The sequence below is a fragment of the Asterias rubens genome, chromosome 7, assembly GCF_902459465.1.
Source record: "Asterias rubens chromosome 7, eAstRub1.3, whole genome shotgun sequence".
NCBI lineage: Eukaryota > Metazoa > Echinodermata > Asteroidea > Forcipulatida > Asteriidae > Asterias > Asterias rubens.
Genome location: NC_047068.1, coordinates 16,320,026 through 16,343,450, shown reverse-complemented (window position 1 = coordinate 16,343,450; position 23,425 = coordinate 16,320,026). Strand labels below are relative to the sequence as shown.

General features: G+C 40.8%; 1 protein-coding gene across 1 annotated transcript in view; it reads right to left on the bottom strand.

The window, feature by feature from the left end:
- Positions 1–4,725: 4,725 nt before the first annotated feature.
- LOC117292181 (trinucleotide repeat-containing gene 6C protein-like) overlaps positions 4,726–23,425 on the bottom strand; it is a 46,194-nt gene continuing 27,494 nt past the window's right edge. Inside the window, exons 3-17 of the mRNA XM_033774123.1 lie at positions 23,087–23,132; positions 19,931–20,062; positions 19,178–19,265; positions 17,660–17,768; positions 16,583–16,609; positions 15,230–15,385; positions 14,140–14,837; positions 12,883–13,878; positions 11,842–12,714; positions 10,954–11,051; positions 10,274–10,418; positions 9,357–9,820; positions 7,967–8,969; positions 7,524–7,585; positions 4,726–6,952 (exon numbers count right to left, since the gene is read on the bottom strand). Of these exons, the coding sequence (XP_033630014.1) occupies positions 6,440–6,952; positions 7,524–7,585; positions 7,967–8,969; positions 9,357–9,820; positions 10,274–10,418; positions 10,954–11,051; positions 11,842–12,714; positions 12,883–13,878; positions 14,140–14,821 (4,836 nt within the window). The 5' untranslated portion in view covers positions 14,822–14,837; positions 15,230–15,385; positions 16,583–16,609; ... (2 more) ...; positions 19,931–20,062; positions 23,087–23,132 and the 3' untranslated portion in view covers positions 4,726–6,439. The remainder of the gene's footprint in view (positions 6,953–7,523; positions 7,586–7,966; positions 8,970–9,356; positions 9,821–10,273; positions 10,419–10,953; positions 11,052–11,841; positions 12,715–12,882; positions 13,879–14,139; positions 14,838–15,229; positions 15,386–16,582; positions 16,610–17,659; positions 17,769–19,177; positions 19,266–19,930; positions 20,063–23,086; positions 23,133–23,425) is intronic.

Below are 23,425 nucleotides of genomic sequence, written 5' to 3'. Positions count from 1 at the left end.
GTACTGCACAGGTGCCGTAACATATTCATTTAGTTATACATTTTTTATCTTCAAATTTCTTTTTCCTTTTCTGAAATGGTCCTTATGCTAACAAAAAAAAATTTAGTTGCTTTTCAGTCTCACAGAGAATGAGGAATAAAAACTCACTCTTGCACACAAATAAAAACGCAAAAAAAACAACCCAAAACAAACAGACAGACAATTAATAACTAGATCAAGCATTTGTACAAAGCACGATTATTTTAGTTTTAAAAACAACTTCTGATTTCAGATACTCATTTCCAAGCCAGTAGAAAAATCACGCTACATTATATTTTAAATGTTTATGTAAAGTCTATCAAACCATTTCCCCCAATACATAGCACAAAATCTGCCCTTTGGTATTAATACGAAACTAAATAGGGGCTGTCATTTTACGAAAAATGGTAAGTTGACAATTGGCAGCATACATATATATATATATTTATGTATATTTGCATTCACATATCATACAAATTCATTCCTTCAATTAGGATGGAAATAGGAGGAAAGGCCAATGATTTCTAAACCCCCTCCCACTTAACCATTATTGGCTGATCTTGTTCATAATTTCACAATTGGTGAATAATAATATACATGATTTAGAATATTTCTTTAAATTATTTCATTACACTGTTATATTAAATTTGAATTAAGCAAAACATGTTCAGTTATTTTCTTCTTAAGTTGTAACGCAGTTTGTCTATAAAGTTGTTTGTTTAAGTCAATATTAAAGGTATAAAAGTTTATTTGCATTGTGACCTTAAACCCCCTTCAAACCCTGTACAAATTGTGCCAGAATCCAGTTTGTAGTAGAAGTGAGGAAAAACAAAACAAGAAAGAGAGAAACTAAGAAATGGTTGCAAGAAACAAGGATGTCCTGGCCCATGATAAAAATAAAAACCATTGAAAATAAAAACCAGGAAACAAACAAATATCGGAATTAAAAGGGCTCTCAGTCGAATCAAGTTTCGTGATGCTCTCATTTTCCAATAGCTAGAGACCTCATGAAAGTGTGGAAAAAGCTACAAGTCTCAAGCCTCACGCTCAAATGTTGTAAAATATCAATTTATTTGATACTCTTTCCGGTCTTTACATTCCAAAGAGGAATTTCTGCGCCAGATTTCAAATTCAGCGTCGTTTAGCTCGACTATCATCAGAATTCAGGAAAGAACTGAACATTCTCTGTACACAAATGTACAGACCATTGAAGGGTGATGTCATCAACCATTTTTTGCTTTTAACAAAAGTATCGTTTAAAGGGTACCAAACACAGTGGCATTTTACACCATTTTAACGAGAGGTTAGAGACTTGTACATGAGGGCATCAAATACTGAACATAACCTTGGAGCCCCTATTAAAGGCAGTGGACACCATTGGTAATTACTCAAGATAATTATTGGCATAAAACCTTTCTTGGTGACAAGTAATGCGGAGAGGTTGATGGTATAAAACATTGTGAGAAACGGCTCCCTCTGAAGTGCCATAATTTTTTGAAAAGGAAGTAATTTTCCACGAAATTGATTTTGAGACCTCAGATTTAGAACTTGAGGTCTCGAAATTAACCATCTAAACATACACAACTACATGTGACAAGGGTTATTTTTCTTTCATTATTATCTCACAACTCCGACGACCAATTGAGCTCAAATTTTCACAGGTCTGTTATTTTATGCATATGTTGAGATACACCAACTGTGAAGGCTAGTCTTTGACAGTTACCAATAGTGTCCACTGCCTTTAAGCAGTAGTTCACACCCCTGTCTGATAAGATGCTACAGGTCACCACAAAGAATTGCTTATTCTATTTGAAGAAATGAACATGGCAGCCAAATGTCTCTTGATAAAGGAACAACTGATTTCTCTCTTGATAATTGTGAGTACTGAGAGAGACAACACTGACTAAGACATTCTAGATCAATTAGGGTTGATGTCACAAGGAGTTGAGGACTAGTCTTATCTCCTAACTTAGGATAGGCCTTAGCTTTTTAAAAACTCGTAGGATTAGTCCTAAGTTAGGACTATCGACCCCAGGGCCCACTAGCTTAGAGCTGTTTAGCAAAAAGAAGTGCTTCGCACAGAAAATGTTGCATAGCAGATAGTTTACTAGCCAAACGTTCCATGTAATGTATAGTGTTGATGATTGGGTTACCTACTAGTTTTGCTAAGCAGACAAAAACATACTAAACACCATCTTCTGCTGAACAGCTCTATGAAATTGGGCCCTGCAAAGTTGCAAAGTTGGCATTGCCTATAGGCGTGGTTTAAAATTTGTCAATTTTCGTTCTGATTAGACCAGCTGAGAACCCTATTCATTTCTTCAGATCTTCACCCCAGACAAAATATCAGTTTTAAAATATTGTTTAGAATTATACCTGAAGGTTAAAGAATGAAGGACAAACACAAAAACCGAATACATCTTAAACTGAATAATATACCGTAACTGAATCCAAAATGTTATCAAGGGGGGGGGGGGGGGGGTAACATGTAAGTATGAAATATTACTTTGTTGGAGGTTAAATTTAGAGACTATATGAAGGTGAGTTGAAAAACTACTCATATTACATGATTTCATAACAAGTTACTGTATTCTTTATTAAAAAAAAATAAAATAAAATAAACTCCCCCTCCCAAAATGGAAAGACTGACATTATTTCCCGAAACTGAGAATGAAGTTATTGCAGTTATAACAATTAACCCATGTTCACATCTTGTACACATAGTATTTGGCCAGTGATGTCTGACAATGATGCCAATGCATAGTGTCGGGAGGTTTTTTGTTTAGAATTCAACTGGCATTCTCTAACAATTTAATCTATAATCTGACACAAATTATATTAAAGAAAATTTTCAATTTGTTCCCTTTTTGTTCACAATTGAACAAGTCTTGTGAAACAATTCCGCTATAAATTTGACAGAAATTGTTAGAAATTGCCAGTGAAATAGTCTTGTCACAACCCTACTTTTCTCAATCCACAATATGGGATGCAATTCTTTCAGCCATAATAGTGCTGCTAAAAACAGACAAGCGGACACACACAAAAAGCAACTTTTGGGTGAATATTTCAAGGTTTGTTGATTTTCTTGTTTAGGCTTTTATCCCCGATGTAAACTATTTCTGCTTTTCGGTTGAGATGAATATCTCTGTTCTGCAGTACAACAAGCTTCTACTGTGTGTAGAGAGTTGTCTTTTTTTTAACAGCACATTAAGCCTAGCCTTGTTTATCATGTTGCTACCCTCATCGTCTTGTACCCTGTATACCAAATATATAATGGATACTTATTTTTTGTCTTGCAAAATAAGGGGCCATGTTAGTATTCCCCTCTAGCCTCGGTTTGGCGATATTGATTTGAAATGGGTGAAAGACAAGATGGTAGCTCCATAATAAAGGTACATACAGGAGTTATTTCAATCAGCTATAAATTAGGACTTTCTGAAGCAAATTTGTTAAGGTAAAAGAACAGCATTTGCGAAGGGTATCAAAACATGGTTCACCTCCCTAGCTTGGTTTCAGAATCCATTGTTTAATTTTGGCAAAGGTAATTAAACTATCAGAGAAACCAAGCTATTTCGTCCTTTCTTTTGTTTTTAGTTACTGAAACAGAATCGACTCATTGTTTTGAAAAGCATTTTTACACAACGGCAGTTTCTCTAAACTAACGCTGCTCCAAGTTTCCCCAATCTATATAACTTCTTGAAACCTCCCTCTCCTTATAAAAAAACCTTTCCTCAATCTGACTTGATCGTCTTTGTTCACAACAAAACAAAAATAACAAAATATTTCATGAATCACCCAGAAATTCCTGCTCGCACCAATGATTAATAAAAAATATCTTCTGAAAAAAAATTTAAAAGCACTGTATTGAGTTCTGATTTGGGAGATCTAACTCCGATATTTGCACACACAGCAACTGTTCCAACCAAAATATGCAAAAAATAAAAACTTTTCGCGTACACAAATAGGATCACTCAAAGACCCTGTTAAGTGTCAATTTTCTTTTCATTTAGTTTTTTTTTATAGTATTTTTATGATTTTTTTTGTAAGATTTTTTGTTATTTTTTTCATTTCACTTTCATTTAATACATTACCTTGCACAAACCCTATCAACTTGCATATTTGCAAAAAACTGGTGGTTATTTTGTAATGTGTTTTATTTTTGGCTGGATTTTTTTTTTTTTTTTTTTTTTTTTTCCAATATATTTACAAAGTTTTTTAGTAATTAAGTTCTTACTTATTTATACATGTATCATGTGATAAAGGATAGGCACTATGAAATACAATTATTCAGAAAACTTGTGCAGCTTTTACCAATGGATGCTTCTGTACAAAGAATTGACGGTTTAGAAAAGTTTCTCATCTGCGTTGTCAGCATCAGTTTTAGTTTTCTTGTCACATAAACAGAACAACCAAAAAACAAAACAAAAAAGCCATCCGCTTTAACAGACAGGCATACAATAGTGCAGTATTCAAAATACATAATGTACATTGTCCTTTTTGTTTTTTTCTCTCTTCGCGAAATTTCAATGGTACACACTTAAATTATCTATAAGATGATGAAAGACAGTCATGCCGATTTCAGTAGACCTTCAGCCAAAACGGGGGGCGTCTTGTTAAAGGGGGGGGGGTAGTTCTCACTCTCCAATCCTAAGAAATTGATCTTGCCCTCTCCGCACTCATAAGTGTTTTCGTTCCAGTATTCAGTCATTTTTCTGTGGTACACTGATGGCGGGTTCGGTTCCACAAACTTGTTTGTTTTTAAAATCGTCTTCGATCACGTCCAGTGCGAATAATCAAAAACACAAGCGTTGAAATTGCACTTTGGATGCTACAAATGAACCAGTTAACCAAATCTTGTTTTGTTTGTGCGGCACCATTCCAAATCCAGGGGGGGGGGGGGCAGTTGTTAACTGCTCACTTCCAAAAGGTTTCCATCCCCCTCTACAGGATCATCTTTAGAAAACAACAATCGTCTCTTATGTGAGAAGAGCGACGCTTATCAATTTGCTATCCTTTCGTTCATTTTGACGACATTCCCTTTAAAGCAACGATGATTTGTCACATCATTTGGAGCACAATCGTTTATAGTCCCCCCCCCTCCTTCCTTGTCTCTTTCTTTCCGCTTCTCCAGAAGCATTTTCAGCTGTAGCTTTACCACTCAGGTCCTTCGAGCAGCTTGGTGTCACAACATCCAAGTGCACTTCCGATACAAAGTTTATCTTTAGTTGCACTCCACCGTATCGAATAGCACAATTAATCCTCCTCTGAGACTCCATCTTGATTGAATCCACAGCTCCTTATACACAGAAGACGCCAAAAACAAATACTTATTTTTTTCTTTTAACACAAAACCCGCACGTGGCTGGCGCCCGAGTCCAACAAAAAACAAGAGAAAAAAAACAGTTTAGAAAGATATATTTCCATTGCACATTTTCAGGAAACCGTATAGAATGACCATCAGATCATTGTCAATCTTCACAAGGAGATCACTCCGATGCTGTAGTCTTGAAAAGCAACTTTGGGGGATTCATTGTTTGGGTTCAGTTTGACACGTGGGAGTCCTTTTTCTCCATAAGAGCCTGGCCGGAGGCCATTTTGTTTCAACAAGTGAATTGTTCCTCCGTGGGAAATCCTGGCGAGACACACTCGAAATGGTGACTTCTGGATCCACACAAGCACACACGGCCATTACATCTCCTGTCATATTGCCGAGGGGAGGGCACTTCTTTTCTTCTTTTTTTTTCTCCACATTTTTTTTTTTTTTAATGAGTTAAAAAATACACTGTTGTGTTGGGGTGGAGTGGGATTGTCACTTCATAGAGCTGGCTAATACCCTCACCCCTCTTTTGCTCGAATCAACGAGGCTTATTGTTTTTTTGATAAACGCATTGTCCATTTGGTCATTTAAACGATACTTGCACTAGTTCTGATGGACAAACGTGGCATATGAAGTTTCTTCAATAAAACACTCTCACTCTATCTCTCCCACTCTTTCTCACCCGCTCACTAAACCTCTAAAATATATTTGTCTGAAATAAGTCCTTGAGCATTTTAATAGCTGGAGTCTTGGCAGAGAGATGCATACACAAGTATTTACAAAAAATTATGAGTAGAAGATTTCAAATCATTAAAACACAAGTAAAAAGCAGATACATTTGGCATTAATAAACTTATCCTTTTATCTTTGTGTACCAAAGCTAAGGATAAACACTGTAAAGTTTTTAAGACTACGCTTCAATTATAAACATCTCCTTCTGGCATATCCAATAGAACTATCTGATGCAAAAACCAAAATAACAAACTTCCGACCTTCACTTTCCAGAAAGTCAGTATTTCCTGAACGTTTTGTGTGTGTGAGTGTGTGGTTTTCCTTTTGCACAAAATGAAAATATAAAACTCAGCTTAATAAGAATGTGACCTCTCACATGGTCCCTTCACCGAGCAGATCTCCAGGGAGATAGCTGAGTGAGGATGGCCCGCCGGCTCCAGTGGTCTCAGTCTCTCCTCCGCTCCATGGCATGGAGGTGGTTGAAGTGCTAGTCGACCACATGGGGTTCCCAGTGAGGCCTGGCAGACTGGTGGCGCTGGTTCCATTCCACTGCCCAGTGCCACCACGATTCTCCTTCATCCCAAAGCTTGGGATGCCGCTCAGACCGCCGGAGCTGCTTCCGCTGACCCCACTGCCACTCACACCCGAGAACTTGCTGCCGCCGGACTGCGATTGACTACGGCTGCGAGCGATGTCGGCACTTGTGGCGAAGTCGGCGATGATCGTGGTATTGCTGAGGACGCAGTTGTTGAGGCTGCGTTGGGCCTTGACTGCTTCGTCGCGGGTCTTGTAGGCAATGATGGCAGTGCCCTGCGAGAGGTTCATGTGGAAATGCTCTAGAGGGCCGTGTTGTAGGCACAGCAGGCGCAAGGTGGATCCATCAATCTAGAATTAAACATCAAACTTATGTATCATAATCCACCAAAATTACACCTCTCTGAGGCAAATATATACCTGGGTCAAATTTTAAAAAGCTAGAAAACACACTGTTTGACAAATTTCTTTACTAAGAAAAATTTGAGTGGGACACCAGTCACAACGATGTAAACTAAATGTAATTTTGGCTGGTAAACCATTTCTATTAAGCAATATTTTTCAGTGCTTAGCAGTTATTTGTGCCAACAGGCTTTATGAAATTGGGCTCTGAATGTCATAATAATAAAGTATGTCATCATGTCAGTGGCAAAATGTTGCATCTCCAAAAGCAACGTAAATCACAGTGGCTTCTTATTGTGCATGTACTCAACGTCAGTGACGCCCACGGCGCTCCAACATATTTTTCATGCCAGGTATGTGGCCAGGCTATGCTTTTTAAGTATGAGACCATTTTCCTTTACATAGCACCATGTAATGGATTACAAGGTGCTGTGGTGCAATACGCTGCTAATCAAACCCCCAAAACCAGGGTGAACCTCTTTAGGATAAGTGCACCATGGTGAAAATGTTTGGGACTCACCTGTGGGGTCAGATTTCTTAGCACCAACCAATTACTAGGGCCGTCACTCCCAGACCAAGCTCCTAAAATGGACAAAAAAAAACACCCCAAACCAACAGTTATTAATAAAAGAATACTCGTTCATTTCCTCCACTTTCAAATAAACACACTACACAACAAATGTGTAAAAACAAGTTCCAATTGGGGTTAAATGTTTTTGAGAAAAACAGCAAACACAACAGTAAAACATGTTTGGCAGGGATTTTAACACATTAACACTTCCATATTTTGTGTTCTTAAATCAAGACATCAAAGAACTAATGTTTCCAAAAGCCAACTTCTCGCAGTTTTTCAGTTGGGAAAATTTGGATAAACAGTTAGTGCTAGTGTGAAGTTAACAAAAGGAGACTTTTCTACTGTCTTAATAGTATACGGCCGTAGAAGTAGCATTAATAATGACCAACCTGAGGTACTATTGGAACGGTCCCAGGAGCGGCCCGGGGCATTGTGGGAAGACGATGTCGGCCAGTCAGCATTCCGCGGTTGATCAGCTAAGCCTGGTGGAGGACGTGGAGGACGCTGATTAGAAGGCACATTCCAGTTAGGAGCGGAGGTGGGCTGGGAGAAGCCAGACACCTGGTCGTGGTAATTCCAGCTGGACTTCTTGAAGTTAGGGTTGCCGCTGTTGTTGCCGCCGCCGCCCGACCAGTTGGCGTTGGATGGTGGCGGTTTCATCGGCTTGATCAGGATGCCAGAGATGTCGTCTCGTGGGCCGCCGCGATCGTTACGGTTCATACGGGTGTTCATGCCCACAGTCAGGCTGGAGCTGTTCAGAAGGTCGTTGTTGACACTTCCCGGGGTGGCATGGGGGTCATTTGCGACATCTTTGGTGCGGGGTTTCCAGGGCACACCTGGTTTGAACTCCAGTAGGTCAATCTCACTGTTGGATACAGGGAAGTTCCAGCCTGAATCAGAGAAGGTGGAGTCGGCACTGTGGGGCAGGCTATCAGTCTGGGTCGGTGAGTTGCTGCGGGACCATCCATCACTACGGGATGACACGTCTGAGATGGACGCCATGGAGTCATTCCGTCCAGGATTTGGGAACAGATCGCTGGATGGTTTGCCGACGGCGCTGCCCAACGACTGACGCTGCTGAAAGAACTGCGACAGACGTGACTGCTGTGGCTCCTTCACTCCAAACTCTCCATTGTTGCCACCTCCTTCACTGTTTGGGAACACTTCGGAGTCGCTGTGAACTTTACCACGAGGGAATGAGTGACGGGGCATACCACGCTGATTGGGTCCACCACCACCGGACTGGCTTAGTTGCTGCTGCAGAGCAAACAGGCGTTGCACTATATCTGGCTGTTGATGGATGTTGAGCATCTTACCAGAGCTATTCTGCTGCTGTTGGGCTTGATATAGCTGCTGTGTCTGCTGCTGGATGCCCTGTAACAGTACCATGATCTGCAATACAAGAATACAGTCCTTTAGTATTAATGTGTTTTCACTTGGACATTTAACAGAAAACAAAGTCCCTTCTACCATACAAAAACAAGGAGATTTGTTGGGCTACTGTGATGCAATTTTTTAACAGTATTTGTTTTTGTTCGGCGAATTATGTGTGCATGCGTATTGGAAATGCATTTGTAGGCCATCAGCGGTTAGAAATTATACGTAGTACAACAGCCTTGAAATAACACATGGAGACCACAGTTGCCTTGCCCTCTCAAAGATGAAATTTCCAGGCCTGTTTAACACAAAACAAAAACCCAGCAAAGAAATCATCTGATGAAAAAAAATTGCCCTCCCAAGAGAGAGAAATAACTCAACCATCCAACAGCAATAACCTACCTGTTGGTGAGTCAAAGGCTGCTGAAGAAGTTTCTGATTGATCAAACCAGCCTGGACAGCCAACTGCAAGAAGTTCTGCGCTTGCTGTTGTGACTGCTGCTGCTGCTGCTGTTGTTGCTGCATCATCTGTGAGTTGAACGGCCCACGGATGGGCTGGTTTGGCGGAGCAAACGGTGGGGCAAAGCCCTGCTGCTGTTGCTGTTGTTGCTGTGGCATGCCACCAAAGCGTTGCTGTTGCTGGTTCGGTGGGAAGCCGCCTCGTCCGATATTGCCAAAGCCTGGCTTGGGAGGCATGGTGTTGTTCATCATACCCGGATTTGACATTGGGGATGGGGGCGGCAAGGGGCCATCGCCCATTCCGAATGGCTTGGGGCCGTCAGTGTGGTTGTCCCCACCCAGCATCATAGATCCCATTTCGCGAACAAGATCTCCGGACTTGGACTCCGACATCTGTCTCAGTTCCACTGTAAACATCATTAGCAAAACAAAAAAGGAACATAACAGATTTGAATTTCACGCATTCAGTGGTACGTTCCGGACAGTTTAAAGATGGAAGCATTTTACAATTTTGGTTTAAATTTCTCCAACAAAATGAGATCACTTAATAAGGCATTTTTATATGTGAAGAATAACAGCAAGAGCTTCAAACACATGAAGTAAGTACTATTTCAATTATTTGGGGAAGAGGAAAGGAACACAAAAATGCAACTTTTTAATTTTTTTTGCATAACAGAGGAAGCTGCCATGCTTTCTAGGTTTTTTTTTTAATCTTTAAATAATGAAGAGAAAAAAAGGAGGAAATCAGCTATATAGTAGCACGCCTGGATAGATCTTTAAAATTAATCAAACATTTTTCTTTAAACTTTGTGTGGAGATTATAAAGAAGTAGGGACTTCCTACAAGCCAGAACTACTTACTAAGGGCACTATCAAAGTTCATGTTGTGTTTGCGTAGCGCCATCTCTGCTTCGTCTTGGCGGTAACCTTGGTCCATCAGCCTCTTCAGTTTACTTATCCAATGGTTAGACTCCTTCTGACCAATGTTACTCATGCCATTAGTTCCCTGAAATGAACAAAGGATTTAGGTTTATTTATTAAAACCCTTAAATGTGGGAGTAACCCAAGGAATTAAAAAAAAACGCAGGAAGGTTCCACTAGTTACCGGCTCTTCTGTCAGCAAGGCATATGTAAGCCTGCTACACAAAACAGATGGCTCCACTTTATCAGAGGGTTAATCTGAATACGTCTGTACACGGTCTGTATGTTGGTACAAATTTGTGAACAAAGTATTTTGATTGAAAATATTTTTCAGCACCGCCTCCCACCAAAACCTGCAACACAACTCTGTGAGGAACGGTCCAGTCTAGGGTATCAACGACTTTGATAATTTGTATGGCCGTGATTGAACGTTGAGATTAACTAACAAATACCAGTGATGGATAAAAAAAAAAAGCACCTGCATCTTTAGAAACTCAAGGACCATCGTAAACACTTTTACAGGGTTAGCACTGATACTTGGCGCCAACACTGTCAAGCATAAAATGCAAAATGCTACAGTAGATAACTGAGCTTGGAAACAATTTGAAAATGTCTCTTACCCTATTAGGAGGTCTCCTTCCTTTCAACCAGCTGCTGCTACTGACAGATGATTCACTACTCTGAGATTTGGCATCCCAGTCGTCATCTCCCCAGTGACCTATGGATGGAGAAGAGAAAAAAACCACTATCATCAAACCAGGCCTGAAATTACACACAGGCCATGACCTCCATCGCCCCTGGTGTTGGCCTTGGTGCCCTTCAAAGTTTCCCATTGTCTTTAAGATTTTCCAATGGAAGCACCATTTGCAAAATGTAAATGGCCTTGCCCGTTCAATATGTTCAAAAATGTGGTTCCAGGGCTGTAAAAAGCCACATAATATGTGAGTCCGTTTTTAAATTCTTTTAGGCAGTGTGTTATCCTGTAGCCGTGACAATTGAATTGCTCCATAAGCGTTATACATCTATAACCAAAAAGGTATACACAAAAGTAAGCTTAAGTAGGGTCATAGATTGCTTTTTGTTGATGAATGTTGATTTGAAAGAAAAAACACCCTTGTCACTTGAAGTTGTGCGCGTTTAGATGGTTGATTTCGAGACCTCAAGTGCTAAATCTGAGGTCTTGAAATCAAATTTGTGGAAAATTACTTCTTTCTCGAAAACTATGGCACTTCAGAGGGAGCCGTTTCTCACAATGTTTTATACCATCAACCTCTACCCATTACTCGTCACCATGAAAGGCTTTATGCTAATAATTATTTTGAGTAATTACCAATAGTGTCCACTGCCTTTAAATGTTTCAGAAAACGCATGTTTTTTGGTCATACCTATTTGAGTAACACTGGCTTTCTCCTGTTTTAAATTGCAATATTGATTTTAAGTTTGACCTTTCTTGTCATTTTAAACAAAAAGAAAGAGTAACTTAAAAAGCTTTGTAAATAGAGACTTACCGCCTCCATTGCCACCATTGCCACCATTTCCACTTTCATTCCATCCAGATTGCATAGAGTCCTTGTCCTGAGTACTGCCACCAGTAGTACTACTACCCCAGGGGGTAGTGGAATCATCCCACTTGCTTCCTGCAGGCTTTGATGCTCCGTTCCTCCAAGCCCCTGTCCCACTCTCAGGACCAGGAGCCTTGGCGCTGCTGTCGCCCCAGCCTGGCGCTGGGGTCTTGGGTTCCTGGGGCTCTCCCCAGCCAGTTGTGGTGGTCCCAGTGTCTGGTTTGGGCGGCACTGGGTTGGTACTCCCTTCTGGTGCAGTGGGTACGACGGGTGATGGAGGCACAGCCGTCCCATCCCCTTCGGCCGGTCCAGGTGGGGGAGTTTGCATAGTAGTACTGTTGGTGTCCTGATTGGCTGCTATACGCGCCAGGTTACGTCGGCCCTGAACGGCAAGTCTTGCATTGTGCTCGGTTGAGTTTCCCCAGACAAAAGTTCCATCGTCTACTGGCATCTTACGGGTTGGTGTTGGAGAGGTGTTACCCCATCCAGTGGCCACGATGGTTGTTGGAATATCAGTTATGTCATTCCAGCCGCTAAGTTTCTCCGGCATCCTTGGAGGGGGATGATCCTGTGGAGGATTGGCTTGGTCATTGGACCAGGTACCCCAGGAGGAGCTTTCAGACTGAGGGCCATGAGGGTTGCCGCCACCATGGGGGGGCATACCACCAGGCGGATTCCTCCAGCCCGAGGGATGACCTTGCCCTTGGCTTTCCCGGCGCTCCATTGGACCAGGTGGTTGTCTAGGCCACTGAGATGTAGGACCAGGGCCCATTCCGCTGTTACCTCCCATTCCTCCGCTGCCACTCATTCCAATGTTGCCTCCGAGTCCCATCCCAGCGCTGCCACCCATCCCATCTCCTCCTCTCATTCCTCCTCCGCTCATCCCATCTCCTCTCATTCCTCCTCCGCTCATCCCATCTCCTCCTCTCATTCCACCGCCTCCGCTCATTCCATCTCCTCCTCTCATCCCTTCTCCTCTCATCCCACCTCCGCCACTCATTGCACTGTTGCCGACCATTCCGCTCATACCCATATTACCACCCATGCCAGGTCGCATACCACCTCCGGGAATACCAGGGTTACCAGGATTACTCGGTGGAGCTCCCCAAGCAGGTTTGCGATCACCAGACCATGCAGACTGAGCAGGTGGATGAGCCACAGGCTGTGGAGGCTGAGGAGGCTGAGGAGGCTGTGGAGGCTGATCAGTTGGCGTCTTCGGCTTACCCCAGGCAGATGGTGGTGGAGGATTGGATCCCCAACCAGGAGTCGGTGGTGGAGCTGTCTGGTTGGATCCCCATGCTGCGGTACCGTTATCGATGGTCTTAGGCACTGAGTTACCCTTCACATCCCACTGGGTATCCTGGTTGATTGGCTTCTTTCCCCATCCTTCAACATTCCCCTCTGAGGGGGTCCCCCATCCACCAGACCCATTACCTCGGTTGTCTCCCCCACCCCAACCTGACGGGGTAGGAGGTTGTCTTTGACCACGTGATTCTGGTCCATCATTGGGCATGCCAGCAGGGCCAGGAGGGCCAGCAGGATTTGATCCCCATCCCGAAGTAGCAGGGCCAGCAGATGTGCTAGGGCTTGGCAAGGTACCCCATCCAGATGGCCCCGGAGATGTTGGGGTCTGGGCTGGATGCTGCTGACCGGCTTTCCCCCATTGGCCTCCCGGAGTGGCATTGTCTCTCCAGCCAGGTAAAGCTGCACCCTCAGTAGAGTTGGTTGGTTGGCTGGGGTTGGGTTTTCCACCCCAGCCGGAGTTGGATGACTGAGTTGGGGCAGCACCCCATCCTGGCGTTGAAGCAACTGAGGCAGCGGTTCGGGGCATCTCTCCCCATCCAGAGGTTGGTGTCTTGGGTTGCGTTCCCCAACCGCTGGAGTTAGTAGGAGTAGTGTTGCTGCTGCCCCATGAGGCTGTGCTTGATAGACCCAGCTGATCATTTCTGCTGGAAGTACTGGAAGCAGTGGTCCAAGAGGCACCTGAACAGACAAATTTGTAATTCATTAACACAAAAATGAGAATCAGATAAGATGAAAAACTCTCAAAATATCTCGCTATGTTTTGTTCAACAAAGAGCTATTTTTATTTGTCAAACGAAAGAAAAGTTAAATCCAATAAAACAGCCCAAATTTGGTTCGAGTAAAAGCTGTATACTTTTAAAAACCTTTTAAAAATTTAAAACCTTGAGAACCATCAAGCAACATTTTTAAGGAGTCAAACTTAATGATGAATTGTCTTACCATTAGCACTAGAGGCAGTGTTATTAGCACCTGCACCTTGTTCCTTACTGGGACCCCAACTTGATCCGCTAGTAGATACTGTGGTCGTGGGCAGCGGGCTGTCTGTTTGCATGCGTTCACCTTGTGCTTGTGTAGAAGGTGCCGATGGTTGTGTATCCATCCCGTTATTGTCTTCTTCGTTATTGCTCCCGCTGCTGCCTGTCCAGCCAGACCTTGGCTCTTTCCTGTTCTCCCCGTCAGAGTTTGCGGTCGGGGCACCGCTGCTTCCCCAGACAGAGTTTCCGGTGGTGCCTGCAGGGAGAGCACTGCTTCCAGGGCCTGAAAAGAGACCCTGCTGAAATTGAGACCCCACAACGGAGTCTTTCCCGCTTTGCGACATGGCGGTGGTGGTGATGGAGCCCCATCCTGCTCCTGCCACTGTGCCAGTACTCCAGATGGAGTTGATCATGGGACCCCCGCTGCCGCTCTTAGAGCTGGTGCTGGTTGTCATATTGCGACCTTGGTCGTTACTTTGACTGGCAGCTGGCATGTTCGTGGTAGCGGTGGGGACGCTGGAGGAAGAAGTGGTCTTGCGTTCGTTTTCAGTGGGGGTGGGACGGCTAGGTTCACGTTTGATAGCTGGCCAGGCCTCCATATCGTGTTCATCAACTACAATTCTTTGTTTAGCACTGGTTTGGTCCATGGACTAAGAGTAACATCTGTTAGAAAAAAAAACCAGAACATTTACTGAGTGAGTGTACCACACAAATAAATAAACATACTCCAATAATATAAAAAAATGGATTTCTGTCACAAAAATGTCAAAGTAGGTGCGCAAGAAGCCATGCTTGACCACGCACACTTGGCACGGCTGCATGACATCATGCATTGAATGATAGTGCTTCCTTAATAGCAAGTCCTAGCCATGGCTGTAGCCGTCAATTTGAATACAGCTTTAGCCACTCTTCAAAGGTCTGTGCAAAATTTAGTCTTATGATGATTACCTAAAAGCTAGCTTCTCAAAGGAAGTGGACTCTAGGAACTACACAACTGATGCCTCAAATAGACAATGGGGGCGGGGAGGGCGAGGTACACAGCCAGTGGAACTCACCAGTAAAAAATGAGCTATGTGAATTGCCAATAGTGGAAGCACACTGACACCATACATTCACTGCTTGAGTTGACCATCAGGGTAGTCTGAATGCCTTGTCCCAATGGATTGGTGTCCTCTATGGCAGTTGATGGGCTTTGGCTTGTTAAGAATAATCTGAGGGGGTGATACAAGACTGGGCTTTAATTCTGGGCCAAAGGATGGGCTTTTCAATTGAGGTTGACTTGGGGAAGAGGATTGTGGACCGCGGAGGCCTGATTTCTGTTTGCAAGTATCTAGGAAACAAAAAAGCTGATTTTTGTTACATCACCAGGCAGACATAATAGGTTTGCATTCAGATGAAAGTTTCATTCTTGATATTAGCCAAAAACATTTTCGCCTTAGACATTTTTTAGAGCACTTGCCAGTGTAAGCACAATCTCTGAAGAGTTCGGCTAGTGTGCATTATGTGGTAGAGTAACAGTGAATGCTTGATATTTGCAGTAAATGCAAAAGCGACAAAGAATGCGATGGAGGAAAATAGTAAAATTAAAGGAGTGATGACACAGTCTCCTTTCTGGCCGATAGCGTCCCTAAGATTGGAAGAGTGCCAAGAGAAAAAAAAGGGAAGAAAAAAGTTCTCAAGGTAAGCTTGAGTCATCAATATGAGTGACTGAGACCTCTTGTACAAGTACATGGCCGATGATATGGTATCATCTAATATTATGACTAAAAGGGGAATTTAGAAGCACCTATTGTACATGTCTTTTGAGATATTAAAACATCAGAAAAAAAAAATTATCTCATTGGTAGCGTCAGCAGAAGTATTTAAAGAGCTAGAACTAACTGCAACTAACACCTTGCGTTGGTTAATACCCGTCTTCAGAGATTATAGATTATCAGGAGAATTTTAATTTTGTGATGCATCCGCTGAGGTGTTTAATAAGCTAGAACTAGCTACAACTGACGCTGAGATAGACATTTCCAGAACAGTTTCTGCTTTACATCTAGGCATGCCATTTTCGTTTCATTTAGCACACTTAAGTAAGCCTGGTTCATACTTCATGCGAAGCCAATTTGACGTGAATTTGACGTCACAACTCTCTTTTCGCAGCAATATTCGCAAGTGAGTTGAGCACAGTTGAACTGCTGCAAATAATTCGTTTGTGAATTTGTGACGTCAACATTCGCTTTGCATTCACATTCGCATGAAGTATGAACCGGGCTAAATAAACCCAAATCAAACTATAGAAAGTCTAAGTCTCTAGGAGACAGATACCATCGTCAGAATTCAAGTTATTCCATCAATCTATGGGCCTCTGTAAAAAATTAACATGCAGCTCAATTAAATTATTAATGTAGAAAATAACTCACCTTTGGTGTTCTTTGTTCTGTGAAAACCTGAAATCGAAACACAAAAGTTACGAAAGTGAAATGTAAGCTGAGCTTGTCGAGTTTCTCTTTCATAAATAACTTGTACAAACAAGTCATAGCTATTAAAAATCCAAACAAAAAGAGTCTTTGTGTATATTTAACATGTAGGTAAGCCTATTAAACAAAAATTAATAATCATAAAAACAATAATGTAAAAATAAGTGGAAAGGCCTACAGCAGCGATGGGAGATTAAGTTTTAACAATAAAAAGCATTACATGAAACAAAAAGTTTGACACATAAATTCAAAGTGATTTAAAAAGTCATCACAAATATATGCTACATGTAGGGACCATTTTGCACAAACAACTGACGAAATGTCACGAATAAATGTTCCAGCGGTCAATAAGAGACTTATTAAAGGTGGTATAAACATAAAATGCAAATAGAAGATAACTTGACATCTCTTAACAGAAACTAAAAGCTTTAAGACCATAACCCCCCTAAATCCTTGTCATGTCCTCTTTGCTAAAATCATGAATTCAGAAGGACTATCAGTTGTACAAGTAGACCCCAATAATACACCATATGCAAAAGCACCATCTTTAAAATATACTGCAATGAATCTGAAGGTAACCCAAGCACGGTTAAAAAATAAATCAAGCTGCCAAGATGGTCGCCATGCGGTAGTTTACATGTTACAATGCCAGGTTTTATAGTAGTGTAGCGCATTGCTTCGAAGTCATCAAGCCTTGATGGTTGCCAGTATCGCTTGTACACATATGTATATGTATCCACCAAGAATCTTTTAAGGGCTGATCGTGCACATTGACAACTCTTAACAGAAACTAAAAGTTTTACGACAATAACCCCCCTATATGCCGAAATGAAGGAATCAGAAGTATGAACAGTCAGGACATGCATATCAGCTATTGCTGATAAATTACTGGGACGGGCACTTCAATCTCATCCAGGTCCAAGTATGTGGGGTGACATAGGAGAAGAGCATATTAGAGGATTGGCATCACCTTTGGGCAAGAAGGCTTGGGGACTTAACCTCAAGAAATCTAAGACCTACCTTTACGAATATCAACTTGCTTTCCCTGTCCGTTTATAGACAGTCTATTTCACAGTGAGACCCTCACAGTGGTTCACTGCTTCTGAAATCGCAGCCTCATAAAACAGCACTAAAACAGGAGGGAGAAAAAAAGACACAATTTTTACAACTCCTTTTAAGTCTGAAAGAGGGTTGCAGAAATTAGATTTGGCCTTTGGAAAAACTTTAGGAAACTGTATTTGGTACAGGTGCTGACCCACATGTACACATGGTTGGGCTGTGCTAGACTTTTCAGGCTATTTAAAGGCAGTAAACACTATTGGAAATTACTCAAAATAATTATTGTAATAAAACCTTTCTTGGTAACGAGTAATGGGGAGAGGGCTCCCTCTGAAGTAACAACGTTTTCCAGAAAGAAGTAATTTTCCACGTATTTGATTTTGAGACCTCAGATTTAGAATTTGAGGTCTCAAAATCAAGCATCTGAAAGCACACAGCTTCGTGTGACAAGGGTGTTTTTTCTTTCATAGTTATCTCGCAACTCCGACTACCAATCAAGCTCAATTTTTCACAGGTTTGTTATTTTATGCATACATATTTTGAGATACAATAAGTGAGAAATACCAACAGTGTCCACTGTCTTTAATAGCAATTTTGTCTGTATTTTTTAAGGGCCCAAAATTTTCGGGAATGACTTAGGGCACTAGGTTTTTATTTTTAACCAGAAGCAACTTTGGATTATCCGTGATTTTTTTTTCCGACATGCCAATGGCTAACATTTTTATCCACTTGGATATGACTTTCGTTTCATCCATACAAATATAGACAACATAATTTTGGAAATTATGCCTTGTAATATCCCTTTCCAGGGTTATTATGCACACGCCCCCTATGTCTTGTTGTTGTACAAATGTAGCAAGAGTGGACCATTGTTCATCATTATACTTGTATCTGGCTCAATAGACCTTATGCATACGACGTCATTTCAGCAGAGGTCAAAAGGAGGTTGTTCATTGGCCAATACTGTGCGCCGCGCGTACAAATCTGTGCACCGCGATTGTTTTGTCACCGTTTTTCCTCTAAGATGGCGGCTGGATAACGTCAATGCATAAGGTCTATAGGAGGGAAGTCTGAGCATTCCCACATTCCAGCGAATCCCAAATGAGTACTTTCTGAATTGTTCTCACCTAACAACATAAAATCCTGGAACTAATTAAGAACATGTTTATAAAGTCAGGGTTTCATAGTAGCCAAGGTACTTTCAAAGGAAAATTATTGTTTGACTATGAGAAGCTCCTAAAAATAATATCGCGTTACGGGCACAAAATGTTGGTATAAAAATCCTGATAATAATAATACAAAATAATAATGGAAATTTATATAGCGCCTATCCATGTAAACATGCTCCTGGGTGCTGAACAATTAAAAGAAAACCTATTAAAATCCATACAGTTAAAACACCTAAGAGAAAATACTGATGTGAAATGGTTAATACAGTACATGTACATTAAATAACTTGGAGTACAAAGTTACACTCACCTAAAAATCTAACAGTTAAGGCTTTCAGTATGCACCATGTGCTTCTGAAACGTTAACTTTTGTGACTTCGTGCAGCACTATTCCTCTTCTGTAGAAAAGAGAAACAAAACAGGAAAATCTGTATGAAAAAAGCGAGCCACGTATTTGACATGCAGGTTTCTACTTTAGATGACTCCTGATTCATTCCTGATTCCTTTGCATTGCTGCCACAGCTGGGTTCCAATAAATGGAAGAAAAATAACATAATGTGTATACACAAAAGATGTCTGTACATTCAGCACTTCCAGGGTAGCACATCTGGATGTACAATGTACATCAAATTGGGGTTTCAAATATTCAAACCAGGGCCAAATGTCACATAGCTGCATCAGCCCAAAACAATTGTGCTTACTAGAATAAGGTTACCATTCAAATTAAAAAGTCACATAATCCATATGTGACTGGTTCCCGGTTTCTTTGAGCTTAGCCAAAACAAATTCACACTTAAATTTGAGCCAGCTCTACAAAACTCCGCATTGCCATTTCAACATTTGCTTTGTTACCCACTGCAAAATAAACTAATACATTTTCAGAATCTTCTTGATGAAAACTAAATTCAGTCTTTTCCGCTTTTGGAAAAAGTATAAACCTTCAATATACACTTGTGAATTTAAAATTAAGGAGTTACAAATTTGGGTCTTTTAATATTGAATCCTCATCTAATATTAGGACTCAAACTTGTTAGTGAGAAGACAGGGAGTCAGCCTTGCTTACCTATAAGACATCAACAAATCTTGCATATACCTCCTTGTGAACGGAGGGAATAGTTTACATCGTCATCCTGTCCCAACTCACCGGTGTGGCAGCGGTGGGACCTTCGCAGAGGGACAATTGTCTTGCAATCAACTACAAAAAACAAGAAAGGATAAAAAAGAGAATATTGTTAGTGAATTCTAAACTAGGAGTCTTCCTGTGCTCACTCTTTGAAAATTAATGCCGTAACAATGCAAGTTTGCAGTGAACACGCAAGCTGGCAGCCTAATCTCCTTGCTAACATTTGAACATGTCATGCTTAGACTTAAGCAAACTAATATTTCTTCTCCAGTCAGCATGAAAATGTGATAACCGTAAAGAAGCGCTATGGAATTGGCATGTGGGCTTGTTTCATGGCTATCCTTCTCTTAGAATTTTGCTCTTATTACGAATCGTGGATAGTTAAATGATAAACAGATCCATAAAATGGGTTGGGATTGCCATACTTTTTACCACTTTTGTTTTGTTTCTATAATTATCTGTACCATTGCATTCATATTATGAAAAAACAATTGTGCTTGCAGTGTAAATTTAAAGTTACATTAACTGCTAATTATGAAGCAGATTTTCTTCTCCAGGTCTATTTATTTTAAAAACAAATTTGACAGCGGTTTTGCTTCAACGATATTAACAGTCTTTACAGACACTTTGACAGTACCCCTGTGGTTTATCTCCAGCGTACAACTGTGCTTGTTAATTAAGATGTGCCTATCATATCATCAAACCCATCCATGCAAATAAATGAAGCCCAGTGTTTTACTATCAGTTTACTCTGGCTCTGCTGTACATGTAAATGTACATTATCGTGTGTTAGTGCCAGTCCACGGGTGGGAGGGGAGTAATTTTCAAGGCGCCAGGACTAAAATCAGACAACATTACAAATGGAATAAAATATAATAAATTACACTGGTATTTTATAATGCTGTTTATATATGTTTCCCAGTAGAGTTGCAACTGCATTAGAATACAGTCAGACGTGCAGAGGATCGGGGAAACAATTTCACAGAGCTGCTTCTAAGCTTTTTTTTATAAACCTTACATGTTTCACTGACTCAAAATTAAATGTCACACACTAATTTTCTCAGAAATTAAAGCATTTCAAGCAAAAATTATTTTAGGAAAAATTTTCAAACATGACCATCTTTGTACCATGAAGCTATGCACGTATATGAATGTTGGAATTTTCAATCTAAAGTACCCAACATTGTGCACACCCAGTCAATAGCATCTTTTTCAAACAGCGCACGAATGTAATCATTCATCTACACAGTAAATTACACCATGTACTAAACATGCCTCCCTAGACTTACTACAGTAAATACAGTAAAACAGTACTTTTTAAAAAAACGCACCTTCTCAAATGAACACTCTGGTTCATAACAATACTTACCCGAAACATCTGACGAGAATACATAATATGGTCAATTATACAAACATGAAAATGTCATAAATATTCAGGCCGTATCATCGGAAGGAAAATAAGTAAATAAAATTAGCGCATTCAATTAAATCAGCGCTGTAAGGAAAATGACCCTCTTCCCGAGCTTAGACAGTCAAGACATTTAAGAAGCTGCACTTCTAAAGTGTGAGTCAGACTGCTTCTCTATCCCAGACACTGACATTCATTTCCTGTCTGGGCCGGAGAGGGGGAGAGGTGGAGAGAGAGACAGAGAAGGAAGAAAATACGCAAGCAGGAATAGAAAAGGGTCGTGGCACACATACAGTATGTCAAGCACTGTTGCTTGCCGTAGGCCGTTAAGCCAAACAATGCATTCTAACCGCGATACAGGACATATATTTTCAATGTTGCTTCTTTTTTTTCTTTTTTTTAATCATATTGAAGATTCTGACATGAAATATTCATGGCTGATTTCTGAAAGGTTTGAAGAGCACATACACGTATCATGCACAATACAAAGGCTTGAAGCTGTAACTGTCATGCATTTGATTCCGATCAGGTATTCATACGTGAATGTTTTTATAAATTCTCCACAATGCACAGCCAATTGCCCCTCTTCTCCTCTTCAGATTGAATTTGTAATTTAATTTATCAGAAGTCCGCAAAATGTTACATGTATCAGCAGAAGCGATTGTATACATAAAGGGGGGGGTTGTGTTGAGCACATTTTAATTTGTTGTATTCACTGACCCAATTCAACCAACATCATCAATTATAAACCTTACTTGAGTCATATTCCCCATGTGTTACTTCTGTACAGAGTGCTTCTAAAAGCGAAGCGCGCACAATTAGACGCTCAGAATAGCTTCACATGTATGTTTAAATCCCCAAATGGCAGACTGTACATGTGGCTGTGTGGTCGTCAGGGAAACTGTTTTTTCTTCAAGTCTCCATTTATTTGGTTGCATTGATTTCATTGGGACCGAAAACAAGATGGCTGCCCAATGATGATCAATAAAACATTTTAATCCATCCCATTCAGTAAGTCGAAGGTGGGTATCAACAATATATCTCTGGCCGCAGCATTCGCGAACGGACACCACAAAAATTCAACCCTCTCTCAGAAATCTGAGAAACAATTCATACATCTCAAATTCTAATTTATTTTAGTGGGAAACAAATATTCAATTCATATTACTTATCCAAACCATATTACATTTTAATCTGAGGAAACGTTTCATGCATGAATCGTTTCACAGATTTCTGAGGGTTGGTGTTTGTTCAGGATTGCTGCGGCCAGCGTTGTGGTCCTACCCGCTATCACCTCGCAAGTAAATGTGGATGGATTTGACGTTCTTGTGACAATACCGTGTCAGTCTTTTGCTTTTTTTTCTTCTCGGCAAAATAACACTGTATTCACCTGAAACTTGTACAATGACTGTTTATATCTTTTTGAAAATTTTGCCAATAAATCGGCATTACGCTCACAAAAACCAATATATAATATAACCATAAACACCTTTAAGTCTTTGCGTAACTGTCAGGTAACATAAACACACACATACATTTTATATGCACATTATGTGTACATATGTCACTTTTAACCTTCATGTATGCCAATGAATATACTAACCGATTCATTAGACCTGAACCATTTACAGCATATACACTGTACCTACAAAACATTTCCTGTATGTTTAAAACATCTGCATACTTACTTTTTCTATCAACTGGATAAACATTCTTGAAATTGCAAAAATACACCTGCAAAAAAAGAAACGAGAGAGAGAGAGAGAGAGAGAGAGAGAGAGAGAGAGAAAAATAAGACTAATTCGTACTGCAAGAAGTTGTTTTGAAAATCATAATCACATATCAAGGTGGCAATGTCGTTACATGGCAATTGAGTTTCCCATGTCAGTCATAATATATGGCCCTTGGAAAACAAGTAGGAACAGTTTCATTGAGTATAAGGGCTGGTATACATGTACACATGGTGCAAGATTTTTAGAATGTTCAGGCTATTTAAAAGGTTTGGGTACTTTTTGTAACACAAAAGA